The sequence below is a fragment of the Chelon labrosus genome (assembly GCF_963514085.1).
Source record: "Chelon labrosus genome assembly, chromosome: 17".
Taxonomy (NCBI): Eukaryota; Metazoa; Chordata; class Actinopteri; order Mugiliformes; family Mugilidae; genus Chelon; species Chelon labrosus.
Window position 1 is genome coordinate 12,290,211 of NC_140350.1, and position 22,148 is coordinate 12,312,358.

A 22,148-nucleotide genomic window follows, 5' to 3' on the forward strand; every position below is an offset into this window, starting at 1 on the left:
GTGCTGTCACATTCCTTAGAAAATAAAACAGCAGGGCACACTTGAGTCCTCAACCATTTATTACAAACATGTACATTTTACTTTGGAAAGCGTTAATCTAGCCATCATTGGCTGTGATGTTTTACTTTTTACATGCAAAGATGCAAGACTGTGCAAGAGTGAGTGGTAAAGGACATTTACAAAGCATTTACCCAAAACCTTTTATTACTAAACAAACATGACAATCACTCTAACACGCATAGTAAATCTGGAACCCCTTTGCTTCTTGTACAGTACTTGCAGTTTCATAAACCACTTCTGGAAACCGATCAACATTTTGCAGACAGTGTTCAGTCTAGCACCTGGCAAGCAGACTTTACGTGCGCCGCCACCAACAACAGAGCGCCAGCCGTCCGATATCATAACGAGACTGAATTTGAAACTTGAGTACACAATGGCGTTGCATGTACAGCAGGAACCCTGCTACACACGACGAGGTCAGGCGATTGTTTGAATGCATCCGTCTGTCAGCGGAGAAAGTCCGATCTCAACAGTGTCAACTTGGAAAGAGGTCAAAATAGGTTGGGGTAGAATCTCAACCCCTCGACGGAGTCGTCTCTACACAGGTGGCCCATCTTCTCAGCCAGCAACAGCCTGGAGATGAGGATAATGGAACAAGTGAAGATAATCGTAAAATTATAACAGTATTGTGAATATGGTGAATGTGTGTAAAAAGCTGCAGTATTTAGTGTTTTACTGCTATTGATCTGAGTTAACATACCGCTCTTTGGACAGCAGAACAGAAAGACCCAAGAGCTTTGCAAATTCCTCTGCTGTCAAGGAGCCCTTGTCTGACACCTGTCAAGAACACACCACTTGATCAGTCTAATGCATGGTAATGTCATGATCACTAAGATGTTTGGAACACTTGTGTCTTACATTGTCCAGTGCTGAGGCTATCATTTCCTCTTCGCTGTGAGACTGCAGCTGAACCACCATAACGCCACTATCGAACACACGCAGCCTGCACAGAGGACAAGGCGAGCGAAGGGGCAGAAGTGTGAGAAGCGTGGAGATCAATTTAATCACAGCACAGAGATCAATTTGATACATTTTTATGCTGAGGTGTTGTTTAATTCAGCAAGCTCAGCTCGGTGTTTCAACCAGCAATATCGGGACCCCTGCCAGTGTTTCTTTTGTAACCCTGGGAAGTGCCAGGAAATGACGGCTGCAGAGGCCTGGTCACCCCTTCCAACAACAGGAAGCCAGGCAGGAAGAGCCTGGCCTCTGTGAAGCCGGCGCCAACCCTGCCCTATATTCCTTTAATAAACACACTCCCTGGTCTATGTTCAAAGCAATGCAGTGCACACCTAGAACGTAGACAATGCAATGCACGCTTACCTCAGTGGGAGCTTGAGTGACTCAAACATTTTGCAGGCGTTTACCAAATCTTCCGGAGATAAAAGCTGTGGAAAGCGGAGGAAATAAAAATGCGTGTATAGCGTGAATGCAGAGAAAACGAAGCTGAGTCATACTACTGATTAAGCTATGAGGAACAGAGCGGATTTGTGTGCGCATCACCTCCATCCCTCTGGCGCGGTTGACGAGACAGTAAACCTCAGTGAGAGCCATCATGCCTCCACGTTCCTGAGAAAGAGTAGAGTGGTGGGGGGAAAAAAAGAGTCACGGAGATATTAATATGAAAAATAAGTAGGTGAAGATGATTTAAATAGGTTTATGAGCCTATCTAGACATAAAAACGTGTGACACACAAAAATTAATACCCACCTCGAGAGGGGCCTGCAGCATATCTCCCAGTTGCTTAGCCAGTTGCATATGATAATGTGTACCTGAGCCATGCGTTTCCCTGGTAACAGGGTTAGCAATACCCATGCTCAGAAGGTAGGACTTAAACCGAATTGTCTATAAAAGAGATCATATGAAAATACTAAGTTGTGCACATTTAAAGGTTTAGATTGTATTACATATCATAAACGTGTATTGTGGAATATCGTTCTGATGTGTGTGGTATGGAGAATGGTATAATGTTTCTGTAATTCTCACCTCATCTTCTGTTATGTCTCCCTGCTTGTCTTTGATTTTGTTGGCTATAGATCTGGACACCTCCACCATCTCCTTGGCCTGTTGGTTAGACAATCATTCAACAAGTCCCACTTGGTTAAATAAGCTTCACACCGGCTTGAAATTCATAGTTATGACGTTTAAACAATGTTGTGTCAATAGGTAAAATATAACTTTTTAAAAAAAGTCACCAGTTCTGCCCACTACAAGAAAATGTGAGCATGCAAATGAATCCTTTACCTTCACCATCAGCTTGCTAAGGTCCTCAAATGCCTGAAAAACAGAGACCGAATGGGTAATGGTGCTCAGAAATGTTCACAGTTAACTAAACCACAAGACTTTATGGCTACCAATACAATTTAAATATCATTCCACAGAACCCCACCCCTTCTCTGGCCCGAACATTCCCCCTGGCCATGAACCCTCACTTGTATTAATGCCATAGGTTTCATGTCATTTTGATTTAATGTTACACATATTCAAGACAAACATACAGTATGTGCAAATGAGGTCATATAACCACATAATGGTCACGGGGACCAAGGAGTGTCGAGGCGACCGTGGTCAGCTTGAATTTATGTGAATTACAATAAATTCCGACAGGGACAACTTTCTATTGCAGAAAAAATTATCAAAACATAGAAATGTCATAAACCAAACCACTCTGCATTCTCAGTATTTTCACGGTCGTTCTAGTCTAAGTGATTTAGGACAAACAACAAAACTTCAGCTAATAGATAGGAACACGATGACATAACACGTGAGATTAGATTCTATTTAAATGTAACCCAATATTCGGATATATTTCCCAGTACCTCGGAAATGTTCTTGTCTGTTTCTTTCCTCCTCTCTTCAATCTTCCTCTCGATGCCAACAATTCCCACGGCACGTGTCCTTCCTGCCTACATGACCACGAAGGAAACAAAAACACACATGGTGAAAGACACAAGTAATTAAAAAGTCAGAACCAAGTAGAAGGAAGACCAAACAGCACAGAATAATCTTGTTGACGTCAACTACTGTAACATGAGTGAATTGTAAGGATCTTTTTATTTGATATTGTTTTTAAAAAATTAGGAATAATGTAGATTTCTTTTGGAGACATGGCCTAATGTAAGTGATGTGACAACAAAGGTTTAATTTTAAACAGACACAGTGAAGTATCGTCCAGCTGCTGTCGGACGTACATTTGATGAATAATGATACTGAATCTTTTTGAAAAATACTAAATACTTAATACTATTATTTCAACTGACTTGTTCAGGAATAAAGAGACAACACTGCCATCCAGTGGAACATAAGTTAAACTGACAGTTTACGATACATTCAGTATTTCACCTGCTAAGTGTTGAATTAAGTTTTCTTGTATAATGCATTGTGTTAACACATTTCATATAACATTTTGGGCTCTATATATAAAAATGCCAGCAAATGGAAGACTGTCAGCAGAAAGGAGGAACTTCTGATCAAATTCGGAAGCATGTTCGTCCAGTATCTAACCTGAGGACCGGCTCTTGTGGAGATTGGTTGTGAATCAGGTGTAGTCTCCCACCTTTTCTGAGTCATCTCCTCTGTTAGCCTCCTGTGAAACTGCACACAAATTACATCATATCAGTTGGAAGTAATTAAAACTCAAACACTAGAAGTACAAAAAAATAAGGGAAAGTCTTTTAGCAACTTGATTAAGCGGGTGTACCTCAATCTGCCCATGTTCTTTAAAGGACAGCTTGATGTAGGAGTACTTGCTTTGTTGGTAGGGGCCTGGCTCCTTGTTGGCAGGTGCTGCATGCAGGTGTATAACTATTTTTGCACTTTAAAATAAGAGACATCAATTGTAGAGAGATACAACTTTCTTCTTGCATTTTCAAAATTCTTACTGTTATAGCTGGAAAGAAAGGCTTCACTATAGAATATTGACCAAGCCGAACGCTTTTAACCCAGTTATAACCTCTAACTTATAAGTTAGGGGTTATGATCTCTTCCCAAAATACAAGTTATCACAAGACCAAAGTTCAACACCTAATGTGATTACCACAGATGACAACTGAACAATCTCCACGAAAACTGATTAAATCCCACCCCAAGAAAATAGCAGGTAAACTATTTTTAGTCAAATTGCATATTTAAGTACAAAGATGGGTAGTGGTGATGTGGTGTTCTTTAATGACCCATTTTCTACTGACCTCTTTCCTATTCCTGCAGCCTGCTCCTCAAAGAAGATGATCTGAGACAGTGGCATGGCAATGCAGCATTCCTGCAGATGGCCAAAGAAACACAGAAGTCATCACAACTTACAAAAGGACTGGACAATAAGGCAATTTCTTCACACAACCAGTGCAGTCAATACGTAGTCATATTTACGGAAATCGTACATGATTTTTAACGTCCCTCCAGATCAACCGATGGGTGCTCAACAAGACAACTCCAACATCCAGCTTCGCCTGGTACAATAACAAGAGATAACTTATGCGTTATTATTTGTTTGTATGACTTCCTTACACTACACAACTAAGCATCTCAAACCGTGGCGATCAACATGGACTCCACCAGCATCTTAGTGTGGCAGTAATATTGCTCTGATATCTTTTTGGGATCGTTTTGTTAAGTTTTAGCTGCCGTGTTGCTGTCGGGCCACAAACTTAGCTTTTAAAAAAAATAATACAAGTATACCTTATCATCGCCGTCATACAGCCTGACACCTCGTTGTTGAATAACCAAAGTTTCGTTTATTTCTAAAAGCCCGTTCGACCACGAAAAGCGGTCCATTTTTATATTACAAAAACAATTTAGATAAATTCTTATTCAACTTCAACACCGCTGCTGAAGCTCATTTCATGTTTACTTCCTGTACAGCGTACATAGATGCCCTGCAAGTGCCTACAGACAATTACTAAAATATACATTTTAAATATAATATAAACTAAAGTCGGTCCTAATAGTAGTTATGTTGGTTATGAATACTTACTTTTATTGTATAATATGTCTCCAAGTAACCGTAGCTTTTTACTTTTTACATATTTGCTGCAGGATGTGTTTTCTGATCAGCTACCTTCGAGGGGTCCTTTCGGTGTTGACGTTGGGAGCGCCAGCTGTCAGAAGCTAGCTAGACCTGGAGCTTTGCTAGCTCGTTATTTTTTAGATTTTAATGAATTTTTACCTGTTCCAGTATCTCTTGTAATATCACAAGCAATCGATTTAAATTGTCATTGAATGAACAGTCGCGCAAATATTTGTTTTTTCTTCTCTAGTGTCGTTTTATTGCACTGTCCCCAGAATTGAATTAGCTGTAGCTAGCTAGCTTGTTGTTAGCTGCGGACAAATCTGGTACGGACAGGTTTTGCACACTGCAGACAGCTTCTCTTGTATGGAAGTCATTGTTCACCGGTGGAAAAGTTTTATCGTATGAAAGGACTGTAATAACTATGCGGGTTTTAAATAACGTTCTGCAAATATGTATTGATCTGAATGATGCTGTTGCGGAATTATGAATGTAAATCTGGGACTTTGGCTGAGAAAAATATTTAAGACTTAAGAAAGTCACCCGAATGTATTTTATCTTAATTAACCTCATCTGTTGTAAGTGCGTTTATCAATTGGGTGATATAGTAACAGTTTATTGTCAAAGAGGCTAGCGTTTGTTTAAGTCAGCAAACATGGATAAGAAATCATTTGACATTGTCTTGGATGAGATAAGAAAGGTAAGAATTGCCTAAACATTTATGACTGATTTAATATTGGAAGTCATTTCAACTTAGCACTGACTCTTCACTCTGTATTTCAGTGTGTTCTGACCGACCAGCGCATCAGAGCCATTGAGCAGGTGCATGGATATTTCTCCAGTGAGCAGGTAACTGTCCAAACAGCTTTACTGACATGTGGTGGTTACCTGGTTACCTAGCCGTTTATTCCCAGTGGCAAAACTCCAGCTAGTGTGTTTTAAATGGTCCATAATGTGACATAACAGTGTGACTGACCTTATAACCAATCTTGTTTAGTTCCAATGATTTAGCATGCTTGTGTAAATTAATAGTGTTTTAAAAAAAATGAATAATAATTGACATCCCATATTTGCAATAACATTTTTCTTGACAAATGAATGTCTGTTCAGATCTTTGCACCTCTAGTGTTTGTTATAACAGTGTCCTGAACGTTTGCAGGTGATGGACATACTGAAGTACTTTTCATGGGCAGAACCTCAGATCAAAGCAGTTAAAGCTCTGCAGCATGTAAGTAGCAGGTCTCTTTAGTGATTAGGACCTCAAAGTTTTTGTATTTCTTTGTGTAGTGTTGGCATGTCTCTGTTTCACTGTTATGTTTTAATGTCTTTGTGAAATATTTCTACTTATGTTGCCTTTAGAAAATGGTTGCAATACCTACAACCAAGGTTGCAAATATCCTGAATTGCTTCACCTTCTCAAAGGACAGATTGATTGTCCTGGAACTGATAGCTTTGTAAGTAAATTTTAAAATGCCCTGAAAGTAAAGTCTTGTGTTGTCATGTCATCCTGTTTAAGTCAGTGAGTTGTTTACTTGTCGATAAACAAACATGCCTGTTCCTGCACAGAAACATTTCGGATGCTCAAAATTATCGTCCTGTGGAGGATATGTTTCGGATACACTTGTCTGAGAAGAAGCGTGCACGTAGGATACTAGAGCAGGTAAGCTCACTTTTAATTCTTATTTGTCATGTTCATGTTTGTGTTGTAGGTATGTTGGTGTATTTGTCAGTCGCAGGTTGTGATATTAAGGAGGTTGTGCAGTCCTTTTAATAACACTCTGAAATACAGAATAACTAGACTACACCATTGTCTTAATCAAGGGCAAGTGTTTGATGCATCTACAATCACAATAATGCAAACTTTTCATATTAATTTTAATAGTTTAATGATAATATGTTTGTCTCATTAGGTTTGTAAGGTTGGCTGCAAGGCTCCTGTAGCCATGATCTCTTCCTGTGGAATAATACCTGGAAATCCATACCCAAAAGGCAGACCCAGTTTGGTTACTGGCACATTCCCTGTGAGTATGTGCCGGCTTCTTTGTTGAGCTTCCTCGAAGACACCTGAGTCATGAGCCAAGATTTTTTTAATAGGCTATCCACTCCATCTACCAATAAAGATATAAATGTAGCTGACTTTGGCATGTATGATCTGTGTACATCCCGTGTAAATGATTAATATTAGTAAAGATGGTTTCTAGTGGCAAAAAGTTTGTGACATATAAAACATCAAAACTTAACTGAAATAGATAATGAGTTTTATTTGTATGTCTTTTGGTTTTTGTAAAAAGTAAATTGAGTGTTTTTCTTCTTTACTTTTTTCTTTTTGTCTACCAAAAATAAACCCAAACCTTTAAAACGTGGGTTTTGTTTTTTGATTACAGGGAATCCCTCCAGTAAAAAAAGAAAGTGAGAAGAAAGACGACAACTCTAACAATATGGAGGGGAAAGGAATTGCCTCCCGGATTGTAGGCCCTTTCAAACCCGTAAGCACAAGAACGGGAATCACAAACTGGGGGGAAATAGTAACACCAGCATGACCCAGAGAAAACTCATGATGGCCTAAAAAAGACCTCACATGACTGATGCCACTCCTTTAATAATAAAGGCTGGGTTGTGTAAGCTAATAACTGAGAAACAAATATAGGAGTGAGAACACATTATAAGGGCTTATTGACTTTGCCAAGTTCTATAATACATTACTGAATATAATGCAAATGTTCTGATGACTGTCGAGGTTATAAAAGTTTATAAAATAAGGTAAAACATTTGTAGAAACTGGTATAAAAAAGCTTCACCACATACTCATAATAAATACTGAATTGGCGTTATCACACACTCAGTGTTATATTGTGTTAGTGGCCTTTTGTCATGTATTGATAGTTCTATTACTGATTGTGAGTACGAAGAACTTGATAAGTGTTTTATATTTTTTGTGGTTTTCCTTTCCTAGTTTCCTTCAACCTACAATCCTCATCGACCTGTTCCTTACCCCATACCGCCATGCCGACCCCATGCCACCATCGCACCAAGTAAGAATCAGCAAAGTTAAATACACCTGTTTTTACCTTTACTTGCTTTTTCTAGTACTCAAAATATGTATACAACCAGTCAGTGATTTAAATAAAAACAGATACTGGGCTCTTTGTTAAGGCTGCTTTAAGCGTATCTCGTAAACATAGCAAGGCATGTTTTATTTCTGCCATCTGGGATTGTTTTAGATAGACTGGTTCAGCGCTGGGGTGTGTCGGGTGTTTTTTTGTATGTGTGTGTGAATGCGAGGTGGATACTGTTAATATTTGCAACTGCTACTCAGGTGCGTACAACAACGCAGGCCTTGTTTCTGTGGGAGGGGTTATAACAGCCAGCGTGCCCCCTCCCCCCTACAGCTCCACCCACAAAGTAGCAGGTACGACTCGATGGAAGCAAGTGTGTGCGCGTGTGACAGCAAATAGACACTTCTTGAAGCTTGCTGTCTAACTTACTGGCATGCTGCTTACCTGTGCTTCTCCAGTCTAACGCCTTTTAGGCTTGGGCGGTATCAAGATACTACAGTACACCCGAAAGATATGATTTTCAGTACCGTCAAAAATATAGATGCCAATCTTTCTGTTAAACTGATAAGGATATTCTATATTGAAGTGACTTAGTGCAGAGCACACACCACCAGACAGATGGCGATTGGGAGTGGTATGAACAACGTTATAGAACTAGTTAAAGGGAAAAGAAATAGAAAAAAAGCCTCTGCCCTTTTGTGGTAGTATGTTGGTTTTATTCCCGGTGATAAAAAGGCGAGAGTGAAATCATGGAAATATTGCCATAAACAACTTTATCTGAGATGGCCTCCTTTAACTACAAAAGCATTTTATATAGCCACATGATATTACTCAACTGGCTGTCTGGTTGATTATCACTCCTGTGCTTCCTGATGCCCAAAAGAACGACTATTGTTCCATCTGTTCCCGTGTTCTGTTCTCTTTTTTATTTTATTTTTTATGGGGGGTTGATGCATCAGTGGTATGATTTCTTTTAAACACCTTGTTCCTTCTTGTCCACGGGCATTCTTTCATCCTGTTTAGTAACAGTTACACCATTGATAGTGAAATTGACAGGAATAGGAGGATTTCCTGGAAAAACAAAAGGAAAAAAAAACCTTACCCGCATATTCCCTCCGTTACTGTGTCATTATCTGGAGCTGCAAATGACATTGGGTCCTCAAGTAAAAATCAGTGCTCATACATGCTGCAATGATTATTTTTACACAAATAGTGCCACATGTCATCTGCCTTAGCGAAGAGTCAGGAAGGTATGAAAAAACACATACTGCCCAAGCCTAACACCTCTATCAGGTGAAGAATGTGCTTTTTATTTCTGTTGTAGCATACTGAGTGACCAGAAAAATACACCCCTTGATTTAATTTGATTTAATTGTGTGTCACTTTTGAGGGTTTTTTGCTGGATTTGATTCCATCATATCATTATAGTATAAACAGAATTTCTGTTATATTAATATATTTCCAGTATTTCTTGTCCCCCATGTAGTAGATGTGGTGGAGAAATAGAAAATGACGTTAAAATTTCAGTCAGTATAACACATTGCAGTACAAAAGTACTATAAATTACAACCTTACACATATAAACAGGGAGGCTCTTGTATTGTAGTGTATCTTGCAGATATTTCTGTTTTCTGGTCAGTCGGTGTAGAAGTATGTTTTTGTTTTATTAATTTATAAAGATAAGTTTTAGGTTGCTTGGAACAGCTTCAAACTAATGTCAATAATCTGTTTCTTTCTGAAATCGTGCTTTGTGCTAGCATTTAACATGCATCGCTTGGAATAACTTTTTTTTTTTTTATGACAACGTGTCTTTATCAGTTTTCACAATTGAAATGCATCTTTTATGGCCTTTGGGGAGATTTCTGGTCAGAGAGGACAGCAGGTTAAATTGACAAATGTCAAGTGTCCAGTCGAGTTTAATGAAATTAATTCGAGGTTGACTAAACCAAAAAAATAAATAAATAAACATTTCCCCAAAGGTAAGAAGAAGACATATTTTAAATTTGTTTTGAATTTCTGTGTAATTTGCACGCAGGGCTTCTCTCTGGCTTATTCCTCCTTGCTCTCTTTCTCTTCTTTTTTTTTGTATGTGAATGGATCGGCTCTTTTACAGTAGTGTGTTGGCCATTAACCCACTCTATGTCTTGAAGTGAAATCTGTTTTTAACCATAATATGTTTAATAAATAATTTGTATTTATGTTCTTTTGAAATGCTTTTTTAATTAATGCCCATTCACTTTTGTAGGTCAATATTTTAGATTACTTTTAATAACTCTGATCTATGCTTTCAGGTTACAGCAAACCAGGCAATCCACACATCACCACTCCTGGAGTCAACAGCGGGCCCCTCCTCATTCCTCATGGTTCCACGCCTTCTACCCCTGTGCCCCAGGCCTCCCCTGCTCAGCCGCTTCCAACAACTCCAATCACACCAGTTTTCCCCGGCATGGTGCCCTCTCACAATCCCAATGCCCCCCCTCACTCCCCTGCTCCTTCCCCGTCTGTGATCAAAGCAGGACCACAGACCCCCAGTGGTCATGCTACACCTACACCCTCATCTGTCATTAAAGCCCACACCCCCTCAGGCACCCCTTGTGGAACTCCAGTCCCTGGCAGCGGGGGCTTCTCCTCCTCTCCCTTCCATGTTGTTTCTCGACCAGGCACCCCTGCCACTTCCCGCAGTGGTCCAGATTCCCTGTCTCAGACGAACTCCATGGGCTCAACTCTGCAGAAGGTTTATTCTCAGTCCGCAGACCACCAGTCAGCACCCACATTCTCTGGCATACACCCTCAAACAGGTAACCCCTCTGGGTCAGTGATCCGAAGTTACACCCCCTCTGGACCACAATCTCTCACTCCTGGCTCTTCCACTCCAGTTATTCCGAACTGTTCCACCCCAGGACTCAGTCCGAAACCCTCCCATATGCATTCTGCACAAGCTCAGGCTGTCATGGCCGGAGCCCTGAACCGACACCATGGAGGTAGTGGCAGTGGCAGTAACAGCCCCGTGCCCTCTGCCTTCAAGGGCACGTCTCGCTCTGGCACACCATCTGTTAGCTCACTGATGGCGCCAGGTTCTGCACAAGCTGCCCTGGCACGTTCCTTAGGTTTGTCACACCCCTCAGGTTCTCCTCAAGTCTCTCTCCCTAGTCCTGTTGCTCTCGCTGGCCTTCAAGCACTGTCTTCCAGCCCAACACCCTCTCATTATCCAGGCCTGTCTCCTTTTTCTTCCCTTTCTTCCTCTCTCCCTCCGTCCAGCATTCCTTCAACCATGCCCACAATGCCTCCGGCTAGCAACATTTCTAACCACCCACCAACCTCCATCTACCCAGGCTTGGCTCCCAATGCTGCCCAAAGTGTAGCCTCCCCTTTTGGTCTAGGGCTCACCTCTGCCCCATCTATATTCCCAGGCCTTCCGCCTGGCACTAGCCCCACTGCCTTCCCTGGACTAGGCGTGTCAGGGGGGCATGGTGCTGGGAGCCCTGTGTTATCTTCGTTTATGGGACTGCCGGGGGCAACTCCATCTTCAGTAGCATCGGTTGCACCGCTCCAGGCAGCAGCAGCCGCAGCGGCCGCAGCAGCTGGGGTTCCATCATCATCACCAGTTTTACCAGGTTTTGCTTCTGCCTTCAGCTCAAGTTTCCAGCCTGGGTATGTGAACTTTGAGTTTTTACTGCCCAGTATACAATAAACCCTTAATATATCTAATATGAAAGACCACAAAATCAACTACATTTGAATGCAAATTCTACCAGCTTTTACACTCTGACACCAGAGCCATTATTTTCCAGCTGGTTGGTAATGATTGGAAAAAAGGCATCATAAATCATGTCGATGTTGATTTTCCACTTTGTAATACCAACAGTAAAACACGGAACATACCTAGTGCAAAGTCCACTTGTATTCCTACTCTGAATTGTCGGCCCTAGACTTTGTAATTGTTGAGTTCTTGGGCAGCTCCACAAGGTCATTACTGTTGTGGAATAACTGTTGTGCGTAGTATGTTATCTTGTCAGTGTTACAGAATTCACCTTTTAATGTGACAGTGAGAGGCAGTGTTAAATGAATCGGCAAGTTATTCTTTTTAATGTTCATACATGTGAGGCAACAAAATAGTTGTTTATTAAGAATATATATATTATTATCCATATCAGATTTGTCATTCTCATGAAATATAAACATGCACTGGTATAATATGCTATACCGACACCACGCATGCAGTCTTAAAGGAGTAGTCTAACTTTCTAGGCAATGTGTTGATTTGTTTTATGACATCCCAGAGACATCGTAGATACGCTGGTTTCCTGGCGACTGATCACCTATATTGTAGCACGATAGTCTAGTATGCTAAGCTATGAAGATGTTTTCTTAGCATTCTAGCCCGTAGCCGGGACACTTGCCTACCATTCTAGCATCTGCATTGACTGATGGATATGAGAGTTGTATCAATCTTTTGATCATATTTTCCCGAATGGGAATGTGCCTGTGCCTGTAGTCATTAGGATTGTTGTAGTCTGACAGATGTTATTGTACATGTTGCAGGTTGAGCAGTGGACTCCAACCCCCTGGAAGTAGCGGTTTCCCCAGCTTGCTGTCTTTCCCTGGGGTACCAGCCTTCTCTCCCTCTGCCTCTCCAGCTGCCCTTAGTGGCCTCCACAACCCAGCCATGCAGTCTGCCCTGCTACAGGTAGTAGTGCACCCACACCCATTCTCATACACAAAGCTGATTTATGGTTTTGTCAGCAGAGAGCGAGTAAAAACACAGAGGCGCTATATATATATATATATATATATATATATATATATATATACACACGTATATGTATAAATATATATATATATATTTATACATACATGTATATGTATAAATATATATATATGAGAACCTGTAGATAGACGTTCTTTCTTTTTCTGCAGCAGTGACAAAGATAAAGACCCATCAGTAGCATTGCTATCATTAGATGCATTACCAACGCACAAGTAAAAGTAAAAAAAGTATTTCAATGTCAGTTTGTTAAAGCCCTTTCTGCTACTTGTTTTGTTTTCTCTCATTCCAGGCTCATCCCACATCTGCTTTAGAGAGCTTTCCTCCTCAACCCAACAGTTTCACCAACTACCCTCCTGGCCCAGGAAACCCCTTTCCCCTCCAACCAGGCCTGCACCCCCAGTTGGGTTGGCAGTGAAGCCGACTGTACACTTTGAAACATTGAGTAGACCTACCTGTTGACCCCTTTGGTTCACCCAGTCTTAACCCTTCAGCAGGGCAGATGGTATATTTTTGGCCTTGAACCCAGAAGATAACAGGACAGAGAACAGATAACTTTCATTACTGTGTGTTTTGCAGGAAAAATGGCTCACTGATACAAAGAACACTACCCTGGAAAATCTGAAATGGTTTGTTGGGAAGAAGGCATATTTGTAATATAATTCATTGTGAACTTGTAAATATCAGTTGTCAGAGTTGTTAGGTTCTTCAAGTAGACTGTGACTGGTTTTAATGTTAGAATGACTTTCCCCAGTTTTAACCAAGCTTATGAACTTTCATTAATAAATACTGAATTATAGAAATTTAGAAAAACCCTAATGATATCATGTAATGAATCAACAGTATTCATGTCCAGTCTCAGAGGACACGCTTATGAATTGGTTGCCCTCAACCTAATATAGTACAGCGACAGGATCTTTTTCGCCATAAATATTTTAAATCCACATGATGTGTCAGGGAGTGTTTTACACACACACAAAAAAACTTGCATTTGGCAGCTCTACTCATGTTTTAGTTTTATTTTTGTTTGACATTTTTGTGGCAGCGATTCACATTTTGTGTGTTTACGAAGTTCTCTTTACGGATGCGGCACTGCTAGTACACAGTACTACTGACCAGACGTACTGTATGTGTCTTATGATTGATACGTGGACATGAAACATGTGTGACTGTAACTTCATTTTCTACACACCCCAGCAGTAATCTGTCCCACAGGGTTAACTCAGAAGCAGTTACCTTATTGTTTGAGAGTAATAGACAATTGGTTTGTTACATTGTGTTGTTCTTGTTTTGCTTTTTGTATTTGCACCTGTTTTTATTTTTTTTTATTTTCAATGAACTGCTGGTTACTGTAGATGTTACTGTATCTGTAGTCAATGTGATGCCATAATTATCAGGCACTTCTTGAATAAAAAAACAAAAACAAGTTATTGGAGACATCTCATTGGTACTTATAATTATAAAGACACCTAGGTGTGCAGGTCAAGTGTTACTAACAGGTTGAAGAATGTTTTGTTATTGGGACAAAAAGTGTGTGAAAAATGTAATGAAAGTACTTCTTATCTCTCAAAAATCAGGCATTGAGAGACAGTCTGCATTTATTGTTTAATTTCCCTCTGTAGTTAATTAATCCGAGACTCAGTGCAACCTGCATACACTTGTCATGTGTACTTATCATAATGTTGCGCAAGCCATCAGTCATGTGCCTCCACTAGTCATGACAATATCCCGTCATGAGATTCCAGTGGAAAAAGCGCCAGAAATTTTCCACTTCACCTTATACATGCTGTAATCCTCATAACCAAACCTATCAAATTAACATCTGCAGTTGGAAAACATTTTTTACACATGAAAAAAAATCTCAAAATAATAGGGCTATAATCTCATGGTACATTTTGTGAGGAATTTTTAAAGTTCTTCACTTAACTGAATTTAGCTATGAGAGAAAGCTTTACTAAGGTTTGTATTTGCGTTGACAGTAACATAATTATTTCCCCGCTACAGTAAACCAGTAATAATCACGCCCCCAAATGTTCCTACAAATTTACAGCACCTAGTTCATGACTAGTCAACTAATGACTTTAAAGCTGTACTCTCATTTTTGCAGACACCATAAATATGTTCCCTATAACTACAAAAGAAACCTAATATTTTCTTATTTAAAGATATACATGGATGCTAGGCTTTTGCATAGTTCCTCTTTCTAGTAGGAAGTGCAAAAGGGATATTGTTTTAAAACAACCTCTCAGCTGTCAGTCATGGAAAGAAAAAGGAAATTTAGAGTAATAAATGCGTTTAATATTCTCGTTAATATTTCTACAACTGAACATGGCTTCCTTTATTTATAGGCACTTGAGCTGGATTTCCTTTCATGCGTTAAACACGTTCTGCACTCACAATACAACCTCACTTTACAACCTCAGAGATTGTCCAGTGACCACTTAGCAGCATGACGGCTGTACTTTGCCCGTGATGATTAACCCCAGAGACGGAGCCACACCCACACATCTTCAGCCTCCTTTGCTTTAAAAGGCCTGGTTTCCTCCTCCCCATTAGTTGCACTCTCTCAACACACTTCCTACTCTCACTTCAGACCGGTACATGGAAATGGAGCACCAGATGGAAAGCAATAAGAGACGAGGAGCGAGCAACGAGGACTTAATATGTAAGCTAAACCACATTTCCTTCCTCCCTCAAGCTTTAATGGCACCTAACTGGTTGTGTTAAAAGATATTATAAATTACAGACTTAGATCAACAAAGGAGTTGTTTACTCTTCCCTGAGCTGAGAACTCAGTGTTACTGTGGTGTTATATTGGTATTTATCTAGCACTTTTCTTCCCTGGTACAGCTGGGTTATGTCAGCAGGAGAGTGTTATGTATTCTGTGTCCTTAGGAGCTCACCTGTACATACACATACAGCTCACCTACGACTCCATCGTCATAGAGACAGAAATCACATGCCTTTGAGATAAACAATCTCTCGAGCATGTGACCATGAGTTTGTGTGTCTGTGCTAAGGTCCACCAAAGCGGAGAGAAAAGGTAGAGCTGTCACATTGACATTGTCGTGTGGATGTAAATGTCGCCTCATTTGGCTGTTGATAAGGACCCTGCTACATATCAGATATTGTCTTTTTCTGGTCTTAGTCACCAACCTGTAGGACAAGACTGTGTGACATTTACAGCCATGTCCACATCTTTTACACCTATTTTCAGTATGATCTTTATTAATGACACAACACAACAAAACGTGAACTGGATGCACACACAAGGGAAGTTCCTCCTTCCCAGCAGATAGGTCTGTTTAACAGAATCTGTTTAACGTGCACCCATGGCGTGTCTTAATAACAGGTCATGTGAACCGGTGGAAGTGAATCTGCAGTGTTTTTCTTCAGCGGTTTAGTTCGGTTTAGTTCAACATCAGGAAGCTGTTCCCTGTTGTTGTGAATCGATTTCCTGTGGTTTGACCTAGAACTGTTTTTTTTTCTTTTAGACAACAGTGCAAATGAACTGGTGGAAAAAGCATTGTTGCGGTACTGAAAATGAGGCTTTAAAATCAACACATTGTCTGCATACTGCTTAAGTAGTTTGCATAAAGTTGACTGTGGTTATGTAAAAGGCTTTACCGTACAGAGATGGAGTGACTGGAGCTGAAAATTACGTCACAGTATGACACACAGACTCATTTATTGAGTTTTTAATAATGCAATAGTCAAAGATCCAGTTGAACGAGTAAGGGATTCATTGTTTGCTGTATGCATGTGGAAAATAGATCTCTGTGTAAATTGATTTACTGTTTACTGTGTAAACTGTTGTGTTTGTGATCTAAGCTGGAAAACTGTGGTACAGTCAGTCAGTGGTAGTCTATTATGATCTCAAGGACCATGTTAATTACAATAAAAGCCTGTCATTTGAGCTCCGCTTTGCGTAGAGTACGTGTTGACAGTCTCTGAAGGTGAGAGTTGAAAGCTGTCCTCGATATAAAAGACGTAATTAAGATAAAGAGCCAAGAGACTAATCATGAACCGTAGTCCCTGTTCCCACAGTTAAATCTTTATGGATATTATTCCTTTGTGTGTTTGTTTCCTTTTATGTATGTGTGTGTGTGTGGGGGTGTGTGTGTGTGTGTACGCACCACACAAATCATTCATCCCTACCGTCATGGGTATAACACTAGTACTGTTTTCATATTATGCCGTATGTAATATATAATATCACCATACTATTATCCCCATATCGTCACAAAATACCAAATTAGCAATGTTTTCTTATGGTTGTCTTTTATTTTAATTTATTTTATTGTAAAGGAATATTTCATTATTCCTTTACATACATACACTCACTTCTGGATTTAATATTAATAATAATATTGATTGTTTTGTTGTTTCCCGTAAGTGTTTTGGCTGTTTGTTTTCAATAAAAAATAAATAGATAAAGAAATATATATATATATATATGTATACACACACACACACACACACACACACACACACACACATATATATAAATATATAATTTTATTATTATTTTATATATGTATATATGCACAGAATCTAAAGCCCTTATATATATATATATTGCCCATTGTCGTCACACATGTATTGCAAAGAGCCACCGTTTAAACACTTTTTTATATTTGCTGCACAAAATAATGTTATCATGCCAAAATAACGTATGTAACGTATCATTCCCCCAATGAATCAGATTTTGTCTTGTTACTGACGCATTCCTGCTCACATCCCAGTCTTTGCTCCAAGGTAGTTTTCCTGTCAATTTCTCATTTGCTCATGGGTGTTACAGTATGTTAGATATATTCAAACATTTTTCTCTCCCTTTCTAGCTGAACGGACCGGGTCTTTGGGCTGCATCGGTTGGTTCATCGTCTGTCTCTCCGGCATCTTTACCTTTTGCCTCTTTCCCATCACGATCTGGTTCTGTCTGAAGGTGAGTGGGCTGAGGTGCAAAAACCACATTTTCCTTTACTGCAAATAAGAGTGTGAACTGAAACCTGTACTGTGTGTGGTTTTTGCAGATTGTTCAGGAGTATGAGCGTGCTGTTATTTTCAGACTGGGCCGCATCACTGACAGGAAGGCTAAAGGACCAGGTAGGAGCCAACAACTTATATTTTATTTGTTTCATCAGCTGTTAAAAATATCTGTAATTTTAAAACAACGTGACTTCCCTTTATTGTGTGCACAGGAATCTTCTTTGTTTTGCCATGCACTGATTCCTTTGTGAAAGTGGATCTGCGAACCATTTCATTTGACATCCCACCACAAGAGGTAGAGTTGGCACAAAGAACAATGCAAAATTGTCTGGGGAAAATGAGCCCTCTACTGCGTATAAAATATGTGGACGTACACACAAAACTGTATTTCCTCTCTAGATCCTGACCAAGGACTCAGTCACGGTTTCTGTGGATGGTGTGGTGTACTTCCGGGTCAGTGACCCCATCGCATCTGTGGCCAACGTGTCTAATGCTGACTTTTCCACCCGTCTGCTGGCGCAAACCACCCTCAGAAATGTCCTGGGAACCAAGAACCTCTCTGAGGTGTTGTCTGACCGTGAGGGCATCGCTCACAGCATGCAGGTACAGAATCTGAAGCCCTTTTATGTAAAGCTTTGAAACGCCTCTCACCCGATGACAGTTTGAGCCCCTTTATTTTTTGCCTATTAGCCTATCCAGCAAAAGAGTAGGAGTTTCACATGGTTTTCTTGTGTCTGTATTTCCTGTATGGTATGCAATAATGTCACCATTGTTCTCCATATGCACAAAAGAGATCCCATTTGATTTATTCATGCTGCACGCTAAGCTACAAGTGTAAGCTCGTCCTCTCCTTGTCTTTTCCAGGCGACCTTGGATGAAGCCACAGACAGCTGGGGCATCAAAGTGGAGCGTGTGGAGGTAAAAGATGTGAAGCTGCCACATCAGATGCAGAGGGCCATGGCTGCTGAAGCAGAAGCTGCACGGGAAGCCAGGGCAAAGGTCAGAACACGCGCGGCACAACACACAGGACGGATGCATACAGTGCTTTAGGAGCAAGTAGCAGAAGAAACGCAAAGTGCACGCACAAGCACTAAATAATTGACAAAAAGACAAATGTGTTCTCGTTTGTGCACTGTCCTCATCTATCTCTTCCTGATGTGCAGGTGATTGCAGCAGAGGGTGAGATGAACGCCTCTCGTGCCCTGAAGGAGGCGTCCCTGGTGATCGCTGAGTCTCCGTCAGCCCTGCAGCTCCGCTACCTGCAGACTCTCAACACCATTGCAGCCGAGAAGAACTCCACCATCATCTTCCCCCTGCCCATGGATGTCATTAGTCACTTCATGCGGAAGTGAGAAAACTCAGACTGTCATAAAAAAAAAAAAACTGAATGAGATTGCGGTACATTTAAGATAAGACAATCCTTTGTTTATCCCACAGCGGGGATAAAATAAAAATAAAAACAACTCTCAGGTTGTAAGATAATGCTAATATTGATTGACTGATATCACTGAACGAGCTGTGATCAGGGCAGGTTTGTTAACTGACATGTTAAAATTACAGAGATTTTTTATATATGATACATGGTTTTGGGTCCTGAGACAATTTCAATTGCTACTGACGCTATATAAATAAAACTGAATTGAAAATTGATCTACATGAATGTGAAATGTCTCGTGAAATGTTGTACAGCTTCTGGTTCGTCCTGATTCCTGATTCCTGAATCCCGTATATCGCTTTATGCCTCAAATAAAGTTTACGCTTTTGTCGATTCTGAGCTGTTTGTGGTTCCTCATCTTAAGGCAGGGCTGTAAAACTCATTTTAGTTCAGGGGCCACATACAGCCCAATTTGATCTCAACCTGGCTGGTCCAGTAAAAAAGCATAATTGTGATGGTTCTGGTTTTGTTTCACCTGTGTTCGCGTTTTGAGTTTCGTTCGTGTTTCTTGTCTTCCTGTTTCCTGTTTTATTTTGTTAAGTTTTTGATTTCCTGTTGTATTACTCCCTGTGTTTCCCTCCTTTTTGATTAGGTAATTGGTTTCCTCCTTGTCTTCTGATTTGTGTCACCTGTGTCTCGTCACCCCTCTGTTCCTCGTGTGTGTATATATAGCCCTGCCTTCCCCTTTGTTCCTTGTCGTGTCATTCTACTGTTTTTTGTTTTTTTTTACTACTCCTCTGTGTGCCTCCAGTGTTCCCAGAGTTTCGTCTCCAGTCTCGTGTTACGTTTTTGTCTTTTTGAGAGTTTAGTTTTTTTGTCTGCCTTTGGAGTTCCTGCAGTTTCAGCAGTGCTTTTTGTTGCCCTTTTGTTTGATTAAACATCTCAGTTTTTGCCCACTTCTGCCTCCTCACTCTTTGTCCTGCATTTGGGTCCTACCTTCCCTGGATAAATCCATAACAATAATAACCTATAAATAATTAGTGCAAAGAAGAACAAGTAAATTAGGAGAATGTTTACATTAAATAAACTATCCTTTAAAAAAAATGAAATTTCTTAAGAAAAATAAGTGCAGTTTGGGCACATTGCCATCTGCTGTTTAGTCCTGGGTCTCAGTGTTGTGTTCTGTCCACTTCTCTTGCTAAAACAGTGGACAAATTAGGAATAGAAGTTATTTTCACTGAAAAATTTCACTGCAAATCCAAGCTGCAGGCCCAGATTAGACCCTCTGGCGGGCCAGTATTGGCCCCCGGGCTGTGTGTTCAACGCCGGTATCTTAAGGGGTCGCATTTGGACTTAAGAGCACCTATTTGAATATTTAAAGAGGGAGAACTTTAGGAAAAGCACAAAAGTTAGATAAATACTGTCGCGTATTTACGCCTTATGTGGAACGTTATTTTGTACAGTCTTATAAACACTTAGGGAAGCTGTGTTCATGTGCTTTTGAGTTGGAAATGGGAACAACAGCATATTCACTTAAACACACTTGAGAGGAGCGATTGCACAGAAGGACTTTCAATAGAAAGTGAGCCTTTTTACAATCTTTTCTTAAATATTTTTAATACTGTGTTCTCCCCAAAAAGTACAAATAAAAGCATCAACATACTGTGTATACATCACATCGATGGACTATTTCATTCCTCGTCTTCTAGATCTCCTCTACGCTACAGTTACAGTTTGACCATCACAAATGCAGAGAGGTAAAAGAAGAGAAAGGGGGAGCCACAAACGGCAAAGACGGGGGGAAAAAAACATGCTTCTATTACTCTGTCGGTGCACTAAGACACAACTCATGTTGTAAATGTATTTACATTCAAACATACAATCAGTGCCAGAACAAACGAACCTCGGTAAACTTTGTCTCTGGACCAAATCTTAAGGAGCAATCGTAAAAGTTACCTCCAAAAATTCAAATTTTAGTTCTGAAAGTTGTGGAGCCATTCAAAAAAAAAATAAAAAATGCACTGACAGCCTTTAGTTATCAACATTTCATACATTTCCCATGTATTTTAGTGGGGAGGCTCAACCGGGCGCTACATATTAAATGGCTGCTACATAGTGGTCAGACAAAGAGGTCCTTCTATATTAAACAAAATTACACGAATGACTCGTAGAAAATGCACTCATCACATTTTTAGACATTCAGCGCGTAGTGAGACACAGATGTCCACAGGACACATCGAAGGGTCATTACAATGCCAGTTCATTGTTAAGAAATCCTGGTCAGAGGAAACTATTCATTTAAAATGGAATTGGTAACTTTACGCCGTCATTTGTAAACAATGGTTTTAGTTGCATCTTTGTAGGTTTTTGCACCTGATCTTTAGCTGAACCCTAAAGAATCACTCAGTGGGCGGACGGTAATTGTAAATATCTGAAAACACAGTGACTTTCTGACTGGTATATTCTTATAATTCATCGTTATATGCAAAGACATTCTCAAAATCATTAGGGTGGTGTAGGTACAAAATCTGCGACGACTGAGATACGTTTCTCAAATTCCTAAGCTGTACTTGACATTCTTTCGTTTAAGAGCATTTAACCCGGTGTACGCGTCGTAGAAAAAGAATCTCAAAGAAAAAAGGATCACCTTTTCAAGACCATTAAAAGTGCTGGTATAGCAATTACAGGTACAAGTCTAGTACTGAAAAACTGGTAAGTCAGAAATGCTGTCTTTTACATGCTGGTGGAAGGCTACAGTTTCATCTGTAACTTCACGGAGCATGTAACTTCACGCCACAAGAAATTTTAAGGATCTGCGCCAGGCCTCAGTAACGAAGGCCCCCACCCCCACCCCCACCCCCACCCCATGCATCTATTCAACTATTCACAATATTACATTAGTTT

The 22,148-nt window shown here is 40.2% G+C and overlaps 3 protein-coding genes across 4 annotated transcripts; 2 read left to right on the forward strand and 1 right to left on the reverse strand.

Annotated features, from left to right (window-relative positions):
- Positions 1 to 53: 53 nt before the first annotated feature.
- On the reverse strand, positions 54 to 4,974 carry vps36 (vacuolar protein sorting 36 homolog). The gene is made up of 14 exons (XM_084565486.1): positions 4,732 to 4,974; positions 4,434 to 4,502; positions 4,245 to 4,315; positions 3,758 to 3,872; positions 3,562 to 3,651; positions 2,877 to 2,963; positions 2,302 to 2,334; positions 2,044 to 2,121; positions 1,768 to 1,902; positions 1,561 to 1,626; positions 1,381 to 1,445; positions 919 to 1,003; positions 761 to 837; positions 54 to 633 (listed from the first exon to the last, which is right to left on the reverse strand). The coding sequence occupies exons 1-14, from the start codon at positions 4,825 to 4,827 to the stop codon at positions 552 to 554; spliced, it is 1,149 nt and encodes a 382-aa protein (XP_084421612.1). The 5' UTR covers positions 4,828 to 4,974; the 3' UTR covers positions 54 to 551.
- Positions 4,975 to 5,150: 176 nt separating this feature from the next.
- Positions 5,151 to 14,306, forward strand: proser1 (proline and serine rich 1). 2 transcript variants are annotated; one of them, XM_084564602.1, is made up of 12 exons: positions 5,151 to 5,759; positions 5,843 to 5,908; positions 6,219 to 6,287; positions 6,419 to 6,513; positions 6,626 to 6,719; positions 6,970 to 7,080; positions 7,444 to 7,545; positions 8,013 to 8,091; positions 8,376 to 8,468; positions 10,407 to 11,766; positions 12,658 to 12,802; positions 13,173 to 14,306. In XM_084564602.1, the coding sequence occupies exons 1-12, from the start codon at positions 5,715 to 5,717 to the stop codon at positions 13,296 to 13,298; spliced, it is 2,385 nt and encodes a 794-aa protein (XP_084420728.1). In that variant the 5' UTR covers positions 5,151 to 5,714; the 3' UTR covers positions 13,299 to 14,306. The 2 variants fall into 2 exon arrangements, with proteins under 2 accessions (XP_084420728.1, XP_084420729.1); XM_084564603.1 differs by lacking the exon at positions 8,376 to 8,468.
- Positions 14,307 to 15,373: 1,067 nt separating this feature from the next.
- stoml3b (stomatin (EPB72)-like 3b) lies at positions 15,374 to 20,245 on the forward strand. Its single transcript, XM_084564044.1, has 7 exons — positions 15,374 to 15,545; positions 17,722 to 17,825; positions 17,914 to 17,986; positions 18,082 to 18,164; positions 18,269 to 18,472; positions 18,734 to 18,868; positions 19,033 to 20,245. The coding sequence occupies exons 1-7, from the start codon at positions 15,482 to 15,484 to the stop codon at positions 19,219 to 19,221; spliced, it is 852 nt and encodes a 283-aa protein (XP_084420170.1). The 5' UTR covers positions 15,374 to 15,481; the 3' UTR covers positions 19,222 to 20,245.
- Positions 20,246 to 22,148: the final 1,903 nt, after the last annotated feature.

Excerpts from the sequence above, each read along its gene's own strand:
- proser1 (XM_084564602.1), top strand. The coding sequence starts at position 5,715 with ATGGATAAGAAATCATTTGACATTGTCTTGGATGAGATAAGAAAG. Across the intron at positions 5,760-5,842 it reads TCTTGGATGAGATAAGAAAG|TGTGTTCTGACCGACCAGCG; the intron begins GTAAGAATTGCC and ends TCTGTATTTCAG. Across the intron at positions 11,767-12,657 it reads AGCTCAAGTTTCCAGCCTGG|GTTGAGCAGTGGACTCCAAC; the intron begins GTATGTGAACTT and ends TACATGTTGCAG.
- stoml3b (XM_084564044.1), top strand. The coding sequence starts at position 15,482 with ATGGAAATGGAGCACCAGATGGAAAGCAATAAGAGACGAGGAGCGAGC. Across the intron at positions 15,546-17,721 it reads GAGCAACGAGGACTTAATAT|CTGAACGGACCGGGTCTTTG; the intron begins GTAAGCTAAACC and ends CTCCCTTTCTAG. Across the intron at positions 17,987-18,081 it reads CAGGAAGGCTAAAGGACCAG|GAATCTTCTTTGTTTTGCCA; the intron begins GTAGGAGCCAAC and ends TTGTGTGCACAG.
- vps36 (XM_084565486.1), bottom strand. The coding sequence starts at position 4,827 with ATGGACCGCTTTTCGTGGTCGAACGGGCTTTTAGAAATAAACGAAACT. Across the intron at positions 4,503-4,731 it reads TGTATGACGGCGATGATAAG|GCGAAGCTGGATGTTGGAGT; the intron begins GTATACTTGTAT and ends TTATTGTACCAG. Across the intron at positions 838-918 it reads TAGCCTCAGCACTGGACAAT|GTGTCAGACAAGGGCTCCTT; the intron begins GTAAGACACAAG and ends TGTTCTTGACAG.